Source organism: Carica papaya, chromosome 4 (genome assembly GCF_054855325.1).
Source record: "Carica papaya isolate Zhongbai chromosome 4, ASM5485532v1, whole genome shotgun sequence".
NCBI lineage: Eukaryota > Viridiplantae > Streptophyta > Magnoliopsida > Brassicales > Caricaceae > Carica > Carica papaya.
The window spans coordinates 23,604,359-23,620,484 of record NC_142312.1 but is presented as its reverse complement, the minus strand read 5'-3'; the positions used below and the strand labels follow the sequence as shown (position 1 = coordinate 23,620,484).

At 36.7% G+C, this 16,126-nt stretch overlaps 3 protein-coding genes and 1 pseudogene across 11 annotated transcripts; 1 reads left to right on the top strand and 3 right to left on the bottom strand.

The window, feature by feature from the left end:
* Window positions 1–98: 98 nt before the first annotated feature.
* On the bottom strand, window positions 99–3,752 carry HAB1 (HYPERSENSITIVE TO ABA1). The gene is made up of 4 exons (XM_022047359.2): window positions 1,939–3,752; window positions 1,176–1,523; window positions 984–1,089; window positions 99–648 (listed from the first exon to the last, which is right to left on the bottom strand). Exons 1-4 carry the CDS (start codon window positions 2,773–2,775, stop codon window positions 314–316), a joined length of 1,626 nt encoding a protein of 541 aa, XP_021903051.2. The 5' UTR covers window positions 2,776–3,752; the 3' UTR covers window positions 99–313.
* A 4,040-nt stretch (window positions 3,753–7,792) lies between these two features.
* On the top strand, window positions 7,793–11,530 carry LOC110818432 (U-box domain-containing protein 35-like). Of its 4 annotated transcripts, none has more exons than XM_088218238.1 (9): window positions 7,793–8,276; window positions 8,408–8,496; window positions 8,566–8,687; window positions 8,865–9,086; window positions 9,159–9,417; window positions 9,562–9,663; window positions 9,733–10,161; window positions 10,247–11,015; window positions 11,096–11,530. In XM_088218238.1, exons 1-9 carry the CDS (start codon window positions 8,096–8,098, stop codon window positions 11,488–11,490), a joined length of 2,568 nt encoding a protein of 855 aa, XP_088074364.1. In that variant the 5' UTR covers window positions 7,793–8,095; the 3' UTR covers window positions 11,491–11,530. The 4 variants fall into 4 exon arrangements, with proteins under 4 accessions (XP_088074364.1, XP_088074366.1, XP_088074365.1 ...); XM_088218240.1 differs by having other exon boundaries at window positions 7,793–8,280; window positions 8,411–8,496; XM_088218239.1 differs by having other exon boundaries at window positions 7,793–8,280.
* Window positions 11,190–12,698, bottom strand: LOC110818433 (mitochondrial import inner membrane translocase subunit TIM23-2 pseudogene; annotated as a pseudogene). 4 transcript variants are annotated; one of them, XR_015818571.1, is made up of 3 exons: window positions 11,862–12,698; window positions 11,428–11,472; window positions 11,199–11,327 (listed from the first exon to the last, which is right to left on the bottom strand). The product of XR_015818571.1 is annotated as a mitochondrial import inner membrane translocase subunit TIM23-2 pseudogene, transcript variant X4 (transcript). The 4 variants fall into 4 exon arrangements; XR_015818570.1 differs by lacking the exon at window positions 11,428–11,472 and having other exon boundaries at window positions 11,190–11,327; XR_015818568.1 differs by lacking the exon at window positions 11,199–11,327 and having other exon boundaries at window positions 11,335–11,472.
* A 269-nt stretch (window positions 12,699–12,967) lies between these two features.
* On the bottom strand, window positions 12,968–15,873 carry LOC110818447 (mitochondrial import inner membrane translocase subunit TIM23-1-like). 2 transcript variants are annotated; one of them, XM_022047348.2, is made up of 2 exons: window positions 15,168–15,873; window positions 12,968–14,008 (listed from the first exon to the last, which is right to left on the bottom strand). In XM_022047348.2, exon 1 carries the CDS (start codon window positions 15,744–15,746, stop codon window positions 15,186–15,188), a length of 561 nt encoding a protein of 186 aa, XP_021903040.1. In that variant the 5' UTR covers window positions 15,747–15,873; the 3' UTR covers window positions 12,968–14,008; window positions 15,168–15,185. The 2 variants fall into 2 exon arrangements, with proteins under 2 accessions (XP_021903040.1, XP_088074362.1); XM_088218236.1 differs by having other exon boundaries at window positions 12,968–14,003.
* Between the last annotated feature and the right edge of the window lie 253 nt (window positions 15,874–16,126).

Here is a 16,126-nt window from a genome sequence, read left to right as displayed (position 1 = left end):
GGTTTTGACCCTCACATGCGGCTGCATTAGCTATCCCTTTAACATTAAAGAAGAAAGTTGAATAATGGAGGATCTCCAAACTTGTTACACATGAGACCTACAGAAACTGTAAGTTGGTAATTTGCATATCAAAGCACAAGCAAAATATTGCATTCAGGTACAGTTGCTGAAGCACATAATGATTTCTATTCTTGGACATGCAATACGCCCATGAGAAAAAGGAATGGACTTAGCTATGTATTTCCATTAGATGTACTTTTTTTCTCCAATGTAGGTATATAGACTTAGAATGAGATCATGAGTGATTACGGTATCAAGATTTACTCTTAAATTTCCTTTGAGCTTTCAAGTCCACCACAATCACAGAGATGTTGTCCTTGCTTCCCTTCTGAAGAGCAAGCATTGAGAGGTAATCAGCAGCTGCTTGGGCTGCAGGATCAATCCCCTTCCCCCTCTCCACAAGAGATGGTACGCCATTCTTTTTGTGCCACAGTAGAATCCGCCTTCGAGCCACTTCACAAGCTTCTTCGTTTGACATGACATCCCACAATCCATCACTAGCCAAAATAAGACATTCGTCTTCTCTCGCACGAGGGAGAAATATCACTTCTGGTTCTGGAATTATCCATGGTTTCAGGTATCTATCCCCTGCCAGCGACACAGGAAAAAGAAAGAGTAAAAAGAGAAAAAGAAATGAAGCTTGGTAAAGCATCCATTGTTCATATTTGGATCGGACATTAAATTCAGTGGCCTATCAACAGATGTCATATGCTTACAACATGAAAAACCAATAAAAAAAATAAATGCCTATAAACTCTGTAAATGCATAGGATCATTCCAATAATTACTTACTGAATCTCATTTAACTGTTTTATTTTCCAAAAAAAAAAAAGTTTTATTTTCTGAACTAAACACAAGATGTCAACCTTCCTATTAAGGAAAATGAAAAAAGACACTTGGCACCATCGAAAATTTACACCTACCAATCGACCTTGACATTGCAAGAACACCAAATACACGGTGTCCATTCCACTGTATAACCTTGCCTCCAGATGCTTCTATCCTTGCATACTCATCTTCTCTATCTGGCTGCAAAAGATTTGAAAAAAATGTAAAAAGAGATTGGTGGGTGGTTTAATGTGGAATAAGAGAGAGAGAGAGAGAGCATGCCTTACTTTGTGATCAACAGACAATGCCATGGCCTCCTTGCCGCGGCATAAAACTGCTCTTGAATCACCACAGTTTGCAACTATAATATGTGAAGAACATACTAAGGCAACAACAGCTGTTGATCCAACAGTCTCTGGAGCAACAGGCTCAGAAATAACATCAGAACCATCTCCATTATCTCTGCTAACTTTTCCTTCAATCTCATCATCAACCTTTACAAAACAACTATTAAACGTCTTCTCCCACTGCACATGCTTATTCTCTCCCCTAATCCCATCTTTTAAATCATCTTTGGTACTTCTGATTTCTTCAGCCAAAGCTATATGGATCCGGTCACGGCAGTAGTTAGCAACCTGCATGAGGTATCTCCCATCAGTGCACACAAAATTGACAGTTTTGGAATGAACAACCTCCAATCAGTATGTCAAGGAACTTCCCTAGTCCATGTTATTATAAGACAGATATGTTTTGCCACTAAAACTCATATGATAATAGCTTAGGAATACAAGATCTAATGATTATTTGCAGACTGTTGCAGAATGTAACTAAAAAAATCTATTCAGAATCAATTATAAATTTGACAATATCTTATGATTTATTTGTAGACTGCTGTAATAGTAGTTACTATATAGTCCAACCACACATGCAATGCATAATTTAGGAATCTGTCAAAATTTTAGACAGTTGAGACTGAATATCCCATGAAGTGCATTCAATATTACAACGTTATTTCACAATCATAAATCATCATCTGACAAGAATACGCACCTGAGAGCCACCATGACCATCATAAACGCCAAAAAAATGGCCAGTAAGGTGAGTTAGATTTTGATTCATTCCATCAATGACATGATCAGCAATAAGCATTTTGATGGGAATTTTCATGAACCGTGGTACAACAGCAACAGCATCTTCCATTTCAGGTCTTCTTCCACAAATGGACACAGAACCCCAAAGAGGTATACAATCCAACTCAAAGACACTGCGGCTGCCTCCTCTGCTTAGATTCTTCTCAGTAGGCAACTGAATAACAACTTCAGAGGCTTTCAAATCAGCACCTTCAGGAGTCTTTGCATCTGGAGTCACTGCGGTGATAAGGATTTCAGCTGCAGGAACTTGCTCAATAATAGATTCACCCAAAATTATTGCTTTCGCAAGAACCCGGCCATTTTCAATCTCCACCGTATTAGGTAAATTTATTTCGGATCCTGCATCTACAACTAACAGTCCCTCATTGATAACTGCACTGGTGTCTTCAACAACTGACAGAATTTCATCTTCCTCAGTTTCTTGCCCAATCACATCACTAGCAACAACTGGTCCATTTCCATTCTCGGATAGCATGCTGAACAAATTGGCTCCTGCTCTATCTTCTGATGCTGACAGTACCTCGCCACTGCATTCTCTGTTAGCATTATTGCAACTTCCATTGCTTCCAGAAGCAGATTCTTCGTTTACGACCTTAGATGGATCTGACAATAAGCTCACTGCATCTGTCATGAATTTGAGCCGCGTGATTTCTACGTGGGACGCAATTCTTGAATTATCACACATGGAACTTCCTAAACTAAGTGTCAGTGCAACAGCTGGAGACATCTCTTCCATCAATTCCCCAATCTAAGTATCACTAATAGTTACTGCTCAAAGTCCCTTGAAAAATTTTAGGCAATACATCAATTTTCATCTTCTTCATCCCGTTTGAACAATGGACTTGGGATCAGGCGAGCAGGTTTGAGTAATACCCCGCCCATTCAAACATATCTAACTGATCCTCCAAAGTCCCCAGACAAGCAAGATAAAATCAAAGATGAAAAAGAGGTAAAGATATTTCAGAAGACAAAAGGGTCAGTAGATCTGGCAACGAAGGTCGGATCTAGTACATAGAAGTTTGAGCCTTCACTGTTCACCCGAGTTTTTTCAATTATTGTCAAATTCTTTGCCTTTTTAAGAAAGAAAACAATAGAAGCCCCGAATCCTATCCACACCCACCAACCCTTATATAAACATGAACCTATCCACAAATGAAAAGACATCAAAAAAATCAATCCTTTATCCGTAAATCCCAGAAGAGAAGGGAAGGTAGTAGAGAGTCATGAGAAACAACTTAGGAAAAAGGAAATCAACCCGCAATAATCACAAGAAAACCCTAAAAAAGTTGAAGCCTTTTTGGCATAATACTTGGGTTCCCTGGATCCGAGGCAATCCCTCTCAGACTAACAACAAACGTGGGTGTCCTTCAGTTCCCCTTCTCTTTCTTCCAGTAAACAAAACCAACTAAAAGAAAAAAAAGAACAAGAAGAACCTCAGCTATGACAGGAAACAGAACATCCGGGTATAGTAGCTAGTAGACGATTCTTATCATTAGCCCCTTGTTTGTAAACAATGAAAAGAGAAAGTACCAAGTATTGAGAAAAACAAGCAAAGGGCGCTTACCAGTTGAAACTGAAGAGACTTGAAGGCAGAAAATTATGTGAAAAGAAGGCTCTTTTCCTAGATTTTTTGATCCCCTTTGCTTGCCTGGGGGCTCAATGAGAGAGAGAGAGAGAGAGAGAGAGAATATGTGTGGAAATGCTTTTTCTTTTTCTTTTTTTTTTTTTTTTTTTTTTTGGGGGGGGGTTTTACCATGCGTTGTTTAGGGGACACGTATACCTGTAATTATCTTACATCATTGAAAGCTTTTAAAGACAGAGAAAATGGTGATAGGATATGGTGTTTACATGTAGACAACTACTCATGGATTTTTCATGAGGCAAACTTTGAGGAGGAACACGTGTCCTTGCTAGGAAAAGTCAATTTCAGACCAATAATGTCTTCCCCCTCCCTCCCATGTGCCACATTTACAACTATTGTTTTTTAAAAAATCTAACCTAAATCTTACCTCTCTAATCAATAATCATTTCCCACTAATTTCTTTAACACAACATAATAATAATAATAATAAACATTCTACTTCCTTTAAGGAGAAAATTTATTAATATTTGTATTTACAATAAATATATATATATATATATATATGAATCAAGTTAAATTAAAATTTGTTGATCAACTAAAATACACAAAATTCAACTTCTAAACAAACCCTTTTTAAGTAATTACACATTCTAATCTTTTCTTTTTCACCTCTCAAACAAACACATTTTGAGGCATGTTTAGTGGGTAAGTATAGATTTAACCTAAATTACCAAATAAGTAAATGCTAACTTGGGAATGAGGCTGCTTTATCTCCATATGGGTAATTTTGCAGCAATCTAAGTGTATGGGGATACTAATTAATTTTCAAATGATAGTTAATGTATCTGCAACATTTAATATTAATATCACATCTATATATATATATAAAGAAGAGTTAAATTATTTTAAGAAAATTAATTTTAGTTTTCTAATTATAATTACGGTTTTTAAATATTTTTTAACTTGTTTCTCTCTTGTTTAAAATTGATTTTTCTTCCTTTTTTTTGTTTTGTTTAGTTTTATCTCCTATTTGTTATTATTCCTTAAATCACACTTATAATTATTAAATTACTTTATTTAACTATTTAATGTACTAACAATTTTCTTAAAAAATTAATAATATTTGACCATATTTATCAGTATTAGCCTGATATATTCAAGATTTTTTTATGGATAAGTATTATTTATAAAAATCCAATCCAAGTGGTCAAAGTAGCAAGAATATCTCCTTACTAATTAGATTAAACTATAATGTATTAATTTTTATAATATTTATGTAACACCCACACCCAAATTTATTTCAACATAATTTGAATTAAAGTGTAAATATAATTTTTGTAGTTTTTTTAATTTTAATTTAATGAAAAAATGGAGTAAAATTGACGGATGATTAAATTAAAAATAATTTTAAAAAAAATGAGTGAAAATTTAGATTCTGTAAGTATTTTTGAAAGAAAAATAAAAAAACAGGAGCCAAAACGCAATTTAAGAAAATTTCGTCACGTCAGACGTCGGGTCAGCAGTCCTGACCAACCAGGACGCGCCAAGTGGCAGAGACGCTGACGTAGGAAGCCACGCGGGAGGAGGACCACGTGGGCGATCCGCGTGCCCACGATCGAACGGCTGAGGTATGTTCCCGCGCATACGGACGTCCTGGATGTACTCCCTCCCAAACGCGATCGAATGATCCAGTGTGAATCACGATAGACGGTCCAATTCACTCTGGACGGTCCAGATTGGATCGCAATGAACGGTCCAGATTCACTCCCTATTTAATTATGATCAGACAGTCCATATCAAACGCGATGGACGGCCCATATCAAAAGCAGATGGATATAAATAACCCTAATCTGCACCAAACCCTAACTCTAGTCGCCAAAACCCATCACCGGAGAAAATGACCCAGCCGCCGGAGAGCCGCATGCCGCCGCACCAAAACTCTTTTCGACCACCAAAAAAGGTAAAAACTTCCCCTTTTACACGAAATTCAATTTTGAGCTCACTCACCCATAGCCAAATCAGAGTGAAAAGATCGGCTAATTGGCCAGAAAACACTAGCAGTGCTGCCACGGGGAATTTCACAAAATGCCTTCGATGAGACCCTCCTCGATCTTGTTTCACGTACTTTTTCCACCATTGTGATCATCGTTTTCTTCTCTACAGGTTAACCGAAGCGAAACACCCAACCGCAACGTCAGCCGGAGGAGCCGCCGCACCGGAGAGCCCCCCCGCTGGTGAGTTTTAGTTTTTCGTATTTTTTCGGCAAATCAAAACCCTTTAACGTATTTGCTCGCAAAAATTGATGCAAAATCTACTGAATTCGGCCGAAAACGGCCAACCCGAGGCGAACCGCCGCAGGCGGCGACCCATCACCATGCCGAATTTCTAAAATTGGCCGAATGGGCCATAGGACTGATTTTGGATTTATTTAGAATATTTATAGGTATTATTAGTGCATTTCAGTTCCCGGAGAAAAATTCAGGGAATCTAGGGACCGCTTGTAGGCGCAGTAAATAGTTTAGCTTTTCGGGCATCAAATCGAGTAAGAATCTCTTACTCTATTCTCTATCATAGAACTGAAGTTTAAATAAACAATAATATGGTATTTATGCGATTTTAGTAAATATACATAATTAATTACGGATTGCTAATGGAGCCAGAATCAGAAATTATCTACTGCTATTTGTTGATTGATTTTATAGTTTATATGCATGATGATATCTGATTCATTTATTTTATTGCTTTGAACGCATGTATAGTTTAATTGATGTGTTTACTGCTGAATCGGGAAAAAGGAATGTTAAACGGTAAAGAAATTATGTGATTAAATGAATAAATGAAATGACAGCCTTACTAAATAACCTGAGAGATGGTGAACGGATCGAGTACATAGAAAACTCTACCGTGAACATTGTCTCATACCGGACGGAGTATAGAGACTTAATAAATTGGCACCCATACCGAACGGGGTATGAGAACGGCCCGTTTCACCCTCATAGCGGACGGAGTATAAAGATTTAATAATTTGGTGTCCATACCGGATGGGGTATGGGGACGACCCTATAATTGAGATTGTTAAAAAAAATAGTTCACGTGTAGATGAGACATTCCTATGAACCCACATGAATACTAGTAGGCTAGTGAAAAGAGAAACAGTTATGATTTGGTTTATTGTTAATAGATATAGATTTATAATATGTTTTATGTTGCTGATTGTTCATGAAATTATGATCTGTATGGTATTATTATTTTTATAGATTGTTTTCATAAATTTCACTACGGTAAGTGAGAGATAAATGATTTTATTTATGATAAACGAATTTATTTAAATTAAGTGCTCTTTAGTTATTTTTTTAATTTTTCTACCAATATTTACTTATGTGTCGGTGATATAGTGTGATATTCTTACTGGGATAGTGTACCTCACCCTTTATTTAACCATTTCAGATCAAGAGGATCAGGTTCCAAAGTTCGATTCGCAAGAAGATTGCGAGTAGATATTAGATATTTTCTCTTTTTCCGTTTATTTCCTTATTTCTTGTCTTTCTTTCAAATGGTGAATTTTGTAATGCTGTTTAGTACTTTTAAGTTATTGTGTAAGAAATATGAATTTTAACCCTTTTATTTCGATTCCGCACTTAAATTATTATCTATTTTATTTAGATATTTTCAAAATCCTTCCAATTTAATTATATATTGATTTTGAATTTATTTTAGTATTTATATGATTTTTTAATATTTATATTATTAATATCTTGTCACGATATTTTTATGATTATACAATATTATATTAATTTTGTTTCTGAAAATTTAAAACATATGAAGGTACAATAAACATCTTAACAAAATAAGAAATTGAAGGAATGGTAAAAAGTGAATTATTGAAAAAAAAATGCATCAATATAACATGATTGTAATTAAAAATAGTAATTAATTATAAAAAGTGAAAGTGTAAAAAATATCATCCTCATTCCTCAATATATTTCTTAATTAATCTGAGAAAATAATTAAAATTAAAAAAAAATAATAATAAACTAATTTTCGAGGGAGAATAAGTAAACCCGAAATAATTTTTTTTTTTAAAAAAAAGCAAAAAGAAAATAAAATTATTTTAAATTTAAAAATGAGAAACCTTTCATAATTTAGAAGAGAGAAAGAGGAAGAATGAAAAAGAAAACAGAATCAGTTTTCACTGTTACAACCACCATATGAATTGCCAAGCTTGAAATGATTTGAAAAAATAAAGAGAATTAATAAGATAAGCCAAAATGATTTGGGTGGATACCAAAATTTCTGTTGGTAAAAATGGAGCTGGTATGATGGTGATGAGGAGTCCAAATTTAGTAAAAAAGACAGAGAAGCTAAGTATAAACTCTTTTTCACAAATGTTATGTTATTTACTTTTTTTCTTTTTTGGAAATCGACAAACATAGCATTTGAGGGAAGAAGGTAAGTTATTGTAAGATCGAAGACGATGATGGTGCTGAAAAGATCGACTTCAGTGACTGATGAAAACCCTAAGATCACAGCCATTGCGATTGGCAGAGGCAGGAGCACTCAGTTTGCCGTCAAATGGGCAGTCGAAAACCTTTTACCCCATAACATTTCTCATCAATGCATTCTCCTTCACGTTCAGAGCTATAGTTTGCATCCCCGTAGGTATCTTTCTCTTTTTATCATCACAATCATTATTAAGTTAAAAAATATATATATACATACATACATGCATAAGGATGTGCAGGAATTGTTAATATTTGTTGTTGAGTTGACTTATGATGTTATGCAGAAGATGGTGATGATGTCCCTCGTTCGCCGACAGAAGAGGAAACCCAAGAATTGTTCCTTCCTTACCAAGAATGTTTTGCTCAAAAAGGGGTAAGAAATTAAGCACTGTAATTCCCAGTTTATCGAATTCGAAGAGCAGCTAATTTATTCTTGATCCAGATTATGACTAAGGAAGTAATCCTCCAAGGAGCTGATATCCCAAGTGCCGTTGTTGATTATGTCAATCACAACTCCATTGGCAACATTGTTGTTGGTGCTTCCACAAGGACTACTTTCATATGGTCACTCACTCTCTCTCTCTCTCTCTCTCTCTCTCTTCTCTCTCCCTTTTTACAGCCTTAAACATCTTCATATCTGTGTGTGGGTATCTATATATGTAAATATATCTATATATATGTATCTATGCAAATCATGTTCAAGTTATGGGTATGTGTTAACAAAACTTGTAGTCCATGCAGGAAGCAAAAACATTCTTCAGATGTGGCAACTTGTTTACTCAAGACTGTACCAGAGAGTTGTGCAGTGTATGTTATATCTAAAGGAAGACTCAGAAGTGTCAGATTTGCATGTCAACCGCTGTCAGTGTCTATCGATACAGCAGTACTCAAGCAAAAATCTCTAAGGCCAACAGTGTCTAAGATTGGATATGATTTCTCCGATCCTCATCAAGAAATAGCCAGGTAACTAGAAATGAATTTTGTAGCTTTCTTTTTTATTCTTCTAGCTGAATCTTAGCTTACTTATTGGTGCAGCAAAATACGTTCTGCACCAACTAGTGAATCTTTTCGAGGTATCCCGAGTGAAAAGATCAAATCTAGTGACAAACCCAAATCACCAAGATTAACAAGAGAGACTTCTAGGTTAGGATCTGTCAGAAGACATTCTCTATCTGACCCAAATGAAATTTCAGACACACGGAATCTCCTCTCAGATCAGGGTAATGATAAAAGCTTTAGTCACCCCAACAATGCATCTCGAAACTCACAAGGATCATTTTCTTCCGAGTCATCAGTGAGTATACCATATCAAAGATTCATGTTGGGATTTATTACATTGAATGATTTTGAATGTAGATGATATAGAAAAGAAAAGGGGGTAAGTAGGGCTTGTACCAGCACTCTTATAATATTGTTATTGGCTTGACTGGACTGGCAGAGAGCTTGTGATGATAGGATGAAAGCGTTAAGGCTTGAGTTACAACATTCCATGAATATGTATAATTCAGTTTGCGAAGAGGCGAAAGCAGCAAAAGAGAAGGTAAGAAGATAAGAGTAGTCCAAAATTTGAGTTTAAAGAAATTCAAGTCTGATTTGTTTTGATGTGCAGGCGGATCAACTACAGAAATGGAGAGTAGCAGATGTGCAAAAATTAGAGGAAGCCAAGCTTGCTGAAGAGGCTGCATTGGCGTTGGCAGAGATGGAAAGGCAGAAAACAAAAGCAGCCATTGAAGCAGCGGAGATTGCTCAACATCTGGTGGAAATGGAAATGGAAAAGAGAAAATATGCAGAAATGAGAGCAGAGTATGAAGCAGAAGAGAGGAAAAGAGCAACAGTTATGTTGGGTCATAATCCAGTCCAGTATAGAAAATACACGATTGATGAAATTGAAACTGCAACAAATTACTTTTCAGGGTCACAGAAGATTGGTGAAGGAGGATATGGACCTGTTTACAGAGCAATGCTTCATCACACTGAAGTTGCCATAAAAATTGTACGGCCAGACATGTCACAGGCACAAAAACAATTCAAACAAGAGGTAATGTTAGATTCTTGAGAAACAAACAATTATCAGAACATGGTTTGTAATGATGATTTGATTTGATTTGTTTTGATTGGTGTAGATTGAAGTTCTAAGCTGCATGAGACATCCCAACATGGTTCTCCTCCTTGGAGCCTGCCCTGACTATGGATGCCTTGTATACGAATACATGGAAAATGGTAGCCTAGAAGATCGATTATTCAGAAAAGATAACACAACTCCAATTCCATGGAAAACCCGTTTCAAAATAGCTGCTGAAATCACCACTGCACTTGTTTATCTTCACCAGACAAGGCCAGAGCCATTAGTACATCGTGACCTGAAGCCGGCAAACATTCTGCTAGACGGAAACTATGTGGGAAAAATCAGTGATGTGGGTCTGGCTAAGTTGGTTCCAGGATCTATCACGGATAGTAGTGTTGGTCAATATTGCTCCACAGCAGCAGCTGGTACGTTTTGTTATATCGATCCTGAATATCAACAAACAGGAATGCTCAGTGTGAAATCAGATGTGTATTCGTTAGGTGTAGTGCTTTTACAAATGATCACAGCAAGGGATCCAATGGGTCTATCCCATCAAGTAGAGAACGCAATTGAGGAGGGTTCATTTGCAGACATTCTTGATCCAGCCATACTAGATTGGCCCTTAGAAGACACTTTACGTTTAGCAGAAATTGCATTGAAGTGTTGTGAGCTGAGGAAGAAGGACAGACCAGATCTTGCTTCTGTTGTTTTACCAGAACTCACTCGACTCCGAGATATTGGCCTTGACAATGGACCTAGAAACGCAGATGATCACCAAAACATTCAATATCTTCTACGGCCTCCACGCTCCCAAGAAACTCGTCTAGGTCAGGTTAGTTTCCATTTTCAACTTTTTAATTCATAATTCTATAGTCTTCATCAACAATAAAGTTCAAAGTTAATGCAGATTTTCAATCCGGAAAGCCCCTTGGAGAGCATGAAATCCACGGCAGAAACACCCAGCCTGAGGGCAGCTTCAGGAAAAACCAGCAGCTATCGTCCTCCTACCAGGAAATTACAGCTTGCCAAAGCAAACATGAAGTACCATCTGGAAGGCTGTTGGTCTTTCATGAGCTGTTCCACACCTTACGAAGATTTGAAGAAGATAAAGTCATTCTCCTAACTCTTTGTTTCTTCTCCTGCATCGAGGAAATCCACCCATTTGCCATTTTCCCAAGTTATTTTTTCCTTTTCTATGTAACTGGAGAATCAACATTTATTTATCAACAAATTTTATACCTAGACTCTCTCTCCTTAAAAATGGTTTTTCATCAAACTGTACGCCTGCACTATAAATGTTAACTTTAGATATAACAGAATAAAGTTTAAATATCGACTTTGACATTACTGTTTCAAAGATAAAAGATGTCAGTTTCAAATCTTATGTAGAATGATTATTATTATTCTTTAAGATTCAATATTTATTTATTTTTAAATTATCATAATTCATTTGAAATCAGATTAAATTTTGCATAAAAATTTGAGATATATCTCACCAATTTTACTTTATTTTGAAATCAATATAATTTTCTAAATTAATTACTTCCTAAACAAAGCTTGCTGTAAATTAATTGAATGCCATAAATATTGGTTGAAATATTCAAGCATATATAGACCACAAATCACACCAGAGCTAATCATTTTCCCTCTGAGAAAAATTCAAATTAACTCACTCTCTCTTTCTCTAGACTTCAAATCGGAAGGTATCCCGCCAGAGCCTCCTTCCCTCCCACCATCGCGCCCGCCATGATCCCTCCGAGCGCTCCGGCCACCGCCGCTGATCTCAGCCCTCTCGGCGACCAATAAAACGCGCCCGTGCCGAGTCCCGCAGCCACGCTGGTCCATACACCGTCCTTATCCGTCGCAGCGACGGCACAAGCATTGAACCCCGCGTAGATCATTCCGATCATTCCGATCCGGCCTCCCCACAGCCGTCCTGATTGTTCTGAGTAGTTCAATATACTGTTGATTCGGAGCTTTAGTGTGTCGCCTTGCTCAAAATTCTTGATGGCGGAGATGAATCCAGCGGCGTGGCCGGCGAAAGATCCGGCGAGGTAAGCAGAACCGGTGTAGAAAACGAAATCCTCGCCCCAAGGCCGGCGTTTACGGATAGCTTCCTCGTGAAAGAGGAAGTCCGGTGATGTGGGGAGGTTGAAAAGATGTCGAGTATTGATTGGGATATCATAGTCTTGGTAGGGATTGTAGAGGCGTGTGTTTGGATGTGAATCGTGATCTGAGGCTGAAGTATGGTTGGCCATGTGAAGAGGTTGCAGGTGTATGAGGGATGAGATTTGAAGTGAGCCATGGCAACCTTTTTCTTCTCGAGAGAAATTAACTCCGCGTTGACCTAATTTAAATATCCCTACCCAGCTGGTCTGTAGAAGAAGCATGGAATAAAAAAATTGTAGATGTTGCGGTCTTCTTTTCACACCAACGGTTTCCATCGCAATGGAAAATGTTTAATATCAGGGGAAACAATATTCAATTTGGAATAGTTTGATCCCAATTGAGTGTTTCTCTTAGATTCTATTTGAATATATTTTTTTATTTGTTTTGCACTTTTAAATATATAATATAATTTTTTATTAATTGAGTAATAATTTTTAAAATTATAATTTTTTTATTTATAAAATTATCTTTTATTTTAAATCATTCTATTTTATATTTTTCTCTCTTTTTATTTATTATTTATTACTATATAGAATAAAATAAATAATTTATTTAAATATACAATTATATCATACTATTAATTTAAATAAAAATAACTGTTACTACCAAATATTAAAATATAATTAAATTTAAACATTAATAAATTTTGTACATACCATATCATACTCAACATTAAAAAATCATCCACAATTTACTTCTTTTGGCTTCGTATCCACAAATCTGCTTGGCTCTCAGAGGTCGTAGCGGAACGGTCAATGTAGGGAATAGTAAGGAATTTGTGCCAGACTGCAAATAAGATATCCGAATCCTGCCAGTGACAATCCACAGCACCTTTGCAACGATTGCTTATACAAGATATAAAGGGATAGGCAGGATTATGGATTGACTTTGATCTTCCCTGCAGCATACCGAGTTTTATGGCTAGCACGGAATAGAAACGATGTCGGAGGAACACAAGACAAGCACCCATTTACTATGTTATCCACCACTTCAGCTCTACGTACCTTTTTTTGTTGAAATAAAAAAAAAAAAAAAGTAAATAGAGCTGAAATGGCGGATGACTAGTACAACGATCTTCTCTTTGTGTTTGATGGCAACATTAATAGAAAGAAGCTTTAAAAACAATTCAGCCAGTCCAGGAGTTTCAGGCATCATCTTTAGAGACCTTGTTATGAGGTACCACGGGCTCCTCAATTTTTTTTTTCCAATTTGCATCGAGAGAGTAACTGGGTTCTTGATTTGGGCTTCTTTCTACAAAATTACATTTACCCACATGATCCCTGTTCATGGCCTTGTCTTGCAGATGATATTTGATTTCTAGCAATTGTGCTCCATGTTTCTCATTGAATCCCAAAAGAAAAGGTAAATGGATTGTCGATACATCTTCATGGGAGGTAAGTGCATCTCTAAACAACTTGGTCATTCATTACAAATTTCGACAGTTAACCCACACAGTCTCAGGCAGAGCAGATACTCCACTTGTCTACCCGGAACGAACATAACCATAATAATATTCTTCCCACAAATTTACGGAAGTGCCTCTACATGGCATTTAGGTTTAGAAGCAATCAAATGAACCCAGAACAACAAATAAACTGTATCAGCCCTCAATAATTCCAAAATTCCTCATGATAACTCTTCTGTTTCTGGTCTACATCAAAAAAAGGAGATGAGAAAAGAGAAGGCTGTATACAACATAATTGCCATTTACACAACGTCGTTTCTTTAACTTGCAATTACACTTGCAAATTGTGTGTACAAAGAAATAACATTTTGATAACAAATTGAGATGATGCCAAGATGAACAATAATGTGATGATGACAACTGCACAGCAAAAGAAGAATTCTAAGAAAGGAAGTTTACACGTAAACTACACCATTTCAAGTGACCGAATTAAGCTCAGCTAATATCATTAGGTTTTCATATCCACTGCACAAAAAAACACTTTTTGAACTTGCAAAGGCGGTCACAAATAATGAAAAACACAGAAATATTTGATGATGATGAAATCATGACAATATCAATTATAACAAAATGTTGGTAGTGGAAGATCAAATATTGGTAGCAAAACAATTCCAAGAAAGACAATTCATCATGCACAAAATTACACCATTTTAAGAAACCAAATTAAGTAATAACCTTTAAACTTCCGTTATCTGGTATGATTGAAAAATTCCAGGACAGCAATGAGTGATCACCTCATGCCAGAAACCACCTCTAACCTACTTACTAACCTAATGGTTCCACAATCTTGGTTAATATTGAAAAACATGCCATGGATTGGCGGTCTAAAAATGAGGAAAGAGTGAGACTTTAAGGAATGGAAGAGAAAAGATGACGCAGGTCCTACCAACTTTCTTCAACCTAGACAGTACCTTTTCGATAAAACCTTAACTAAAATAACACCCAAGTTTCAAATAGCACATGAACCACATTAGATTTCCACAAAAACATCAATCCATAAAACTCCCTTCCAAAAAAGGTAATCATTTTATATAAATTTGAAGAATGCAGCAATGCTTACCCATCAATTCCTAAAAATCACTTCTCATCCAATTAGCAAATATAGCCTGGGCAATCGACAAGTGCAAAATCATTGATCGAATACCGATCGACAAATATTGGATTGATTGAAAAAGTTACAAGCTTATTAATCCGTGATATTCAACCATCTATCATATGACAAATTACACCAAAACCTATCATCCCAAGACGATCTTAGTCCGTGATAACGCCCATACAATCCTTTCCCTATCAAAATTTTAATAGAATAAAAATGAAAATGTACGTTCAACTCAAAGTAACTCACAATGTCTTTCTCCCCTCTTCATATCGGCATGTATCTCCTAAAAGCCTGCTTCCCAGCTACGACCGCGCCTGCAGCGATCCCTCCTAGCGCTCCAGCCACCGCTGCCGACCTCACCCCTCTGGCAGCCCTATACAAGGCTCCCGTGCCGAGCCCCGCCGCCACACTGCTCCACTCATCGTCCCTATCGGTGGCAGCCACCACGCCGCTCTCAATCCCTGCGTAAATGAGACCGATCACCCCGATCCGGTTTCCCCATGCCCGACCCGACTGTCCGGAAGAGTTCAATATACGGTTGATTTTGAGCTTGAGAGTGTCGCCTTGCTCGAAGTTCTTCATAGCTGAGTAGAATCCGACAGCCGCACCAGAGATAGAACCAGCAAGGTAAGCAGAACCAGTGTAGAAGGTAAGATTCTCGCCCCAAGATCGACGTTGGTGGAGAGATTCTTCGGTAAAGAGGAACTCCGGTGATGTGGGGAGCTTGTAAAGATAGGGAGCGTTGATTGGGACGTCGTAGTTTTGGTAGGGATTGTAGAGGCGTATGTTTGGGTCTGAATCGTGGTCTGAACTGGGTTTCGCCATGAGAAGAGGTCCCGGATTTCTATCAGGGTTAGGGTTTGATGGAGGAAGGAAAACTGGGTTTGTTAAGCCTTCTCCTTCTCGGAAGGGCAATGAGCTGGAGGTGAAGCGGTTAGTAAAAGGAAAGTAACATATGGTTTGTTATTTTATTTATATTTTTGGTAGACCGGTGGAACAATATTTACAAGGGGGTTTTTGAGAACCAAATTACTCTTTAAAAAAAGATAAAAAATTATTAAATTAATTTTTAAAACAAATAAAAATATTTTAATGATTAAATTATTTAAATAGTAAATTAGAACAAGTAACGAACGAACTAATTTAATAATTTATTTTTTAAAAAAACAAATATAAATATATATATATATATATACAATTAAAGG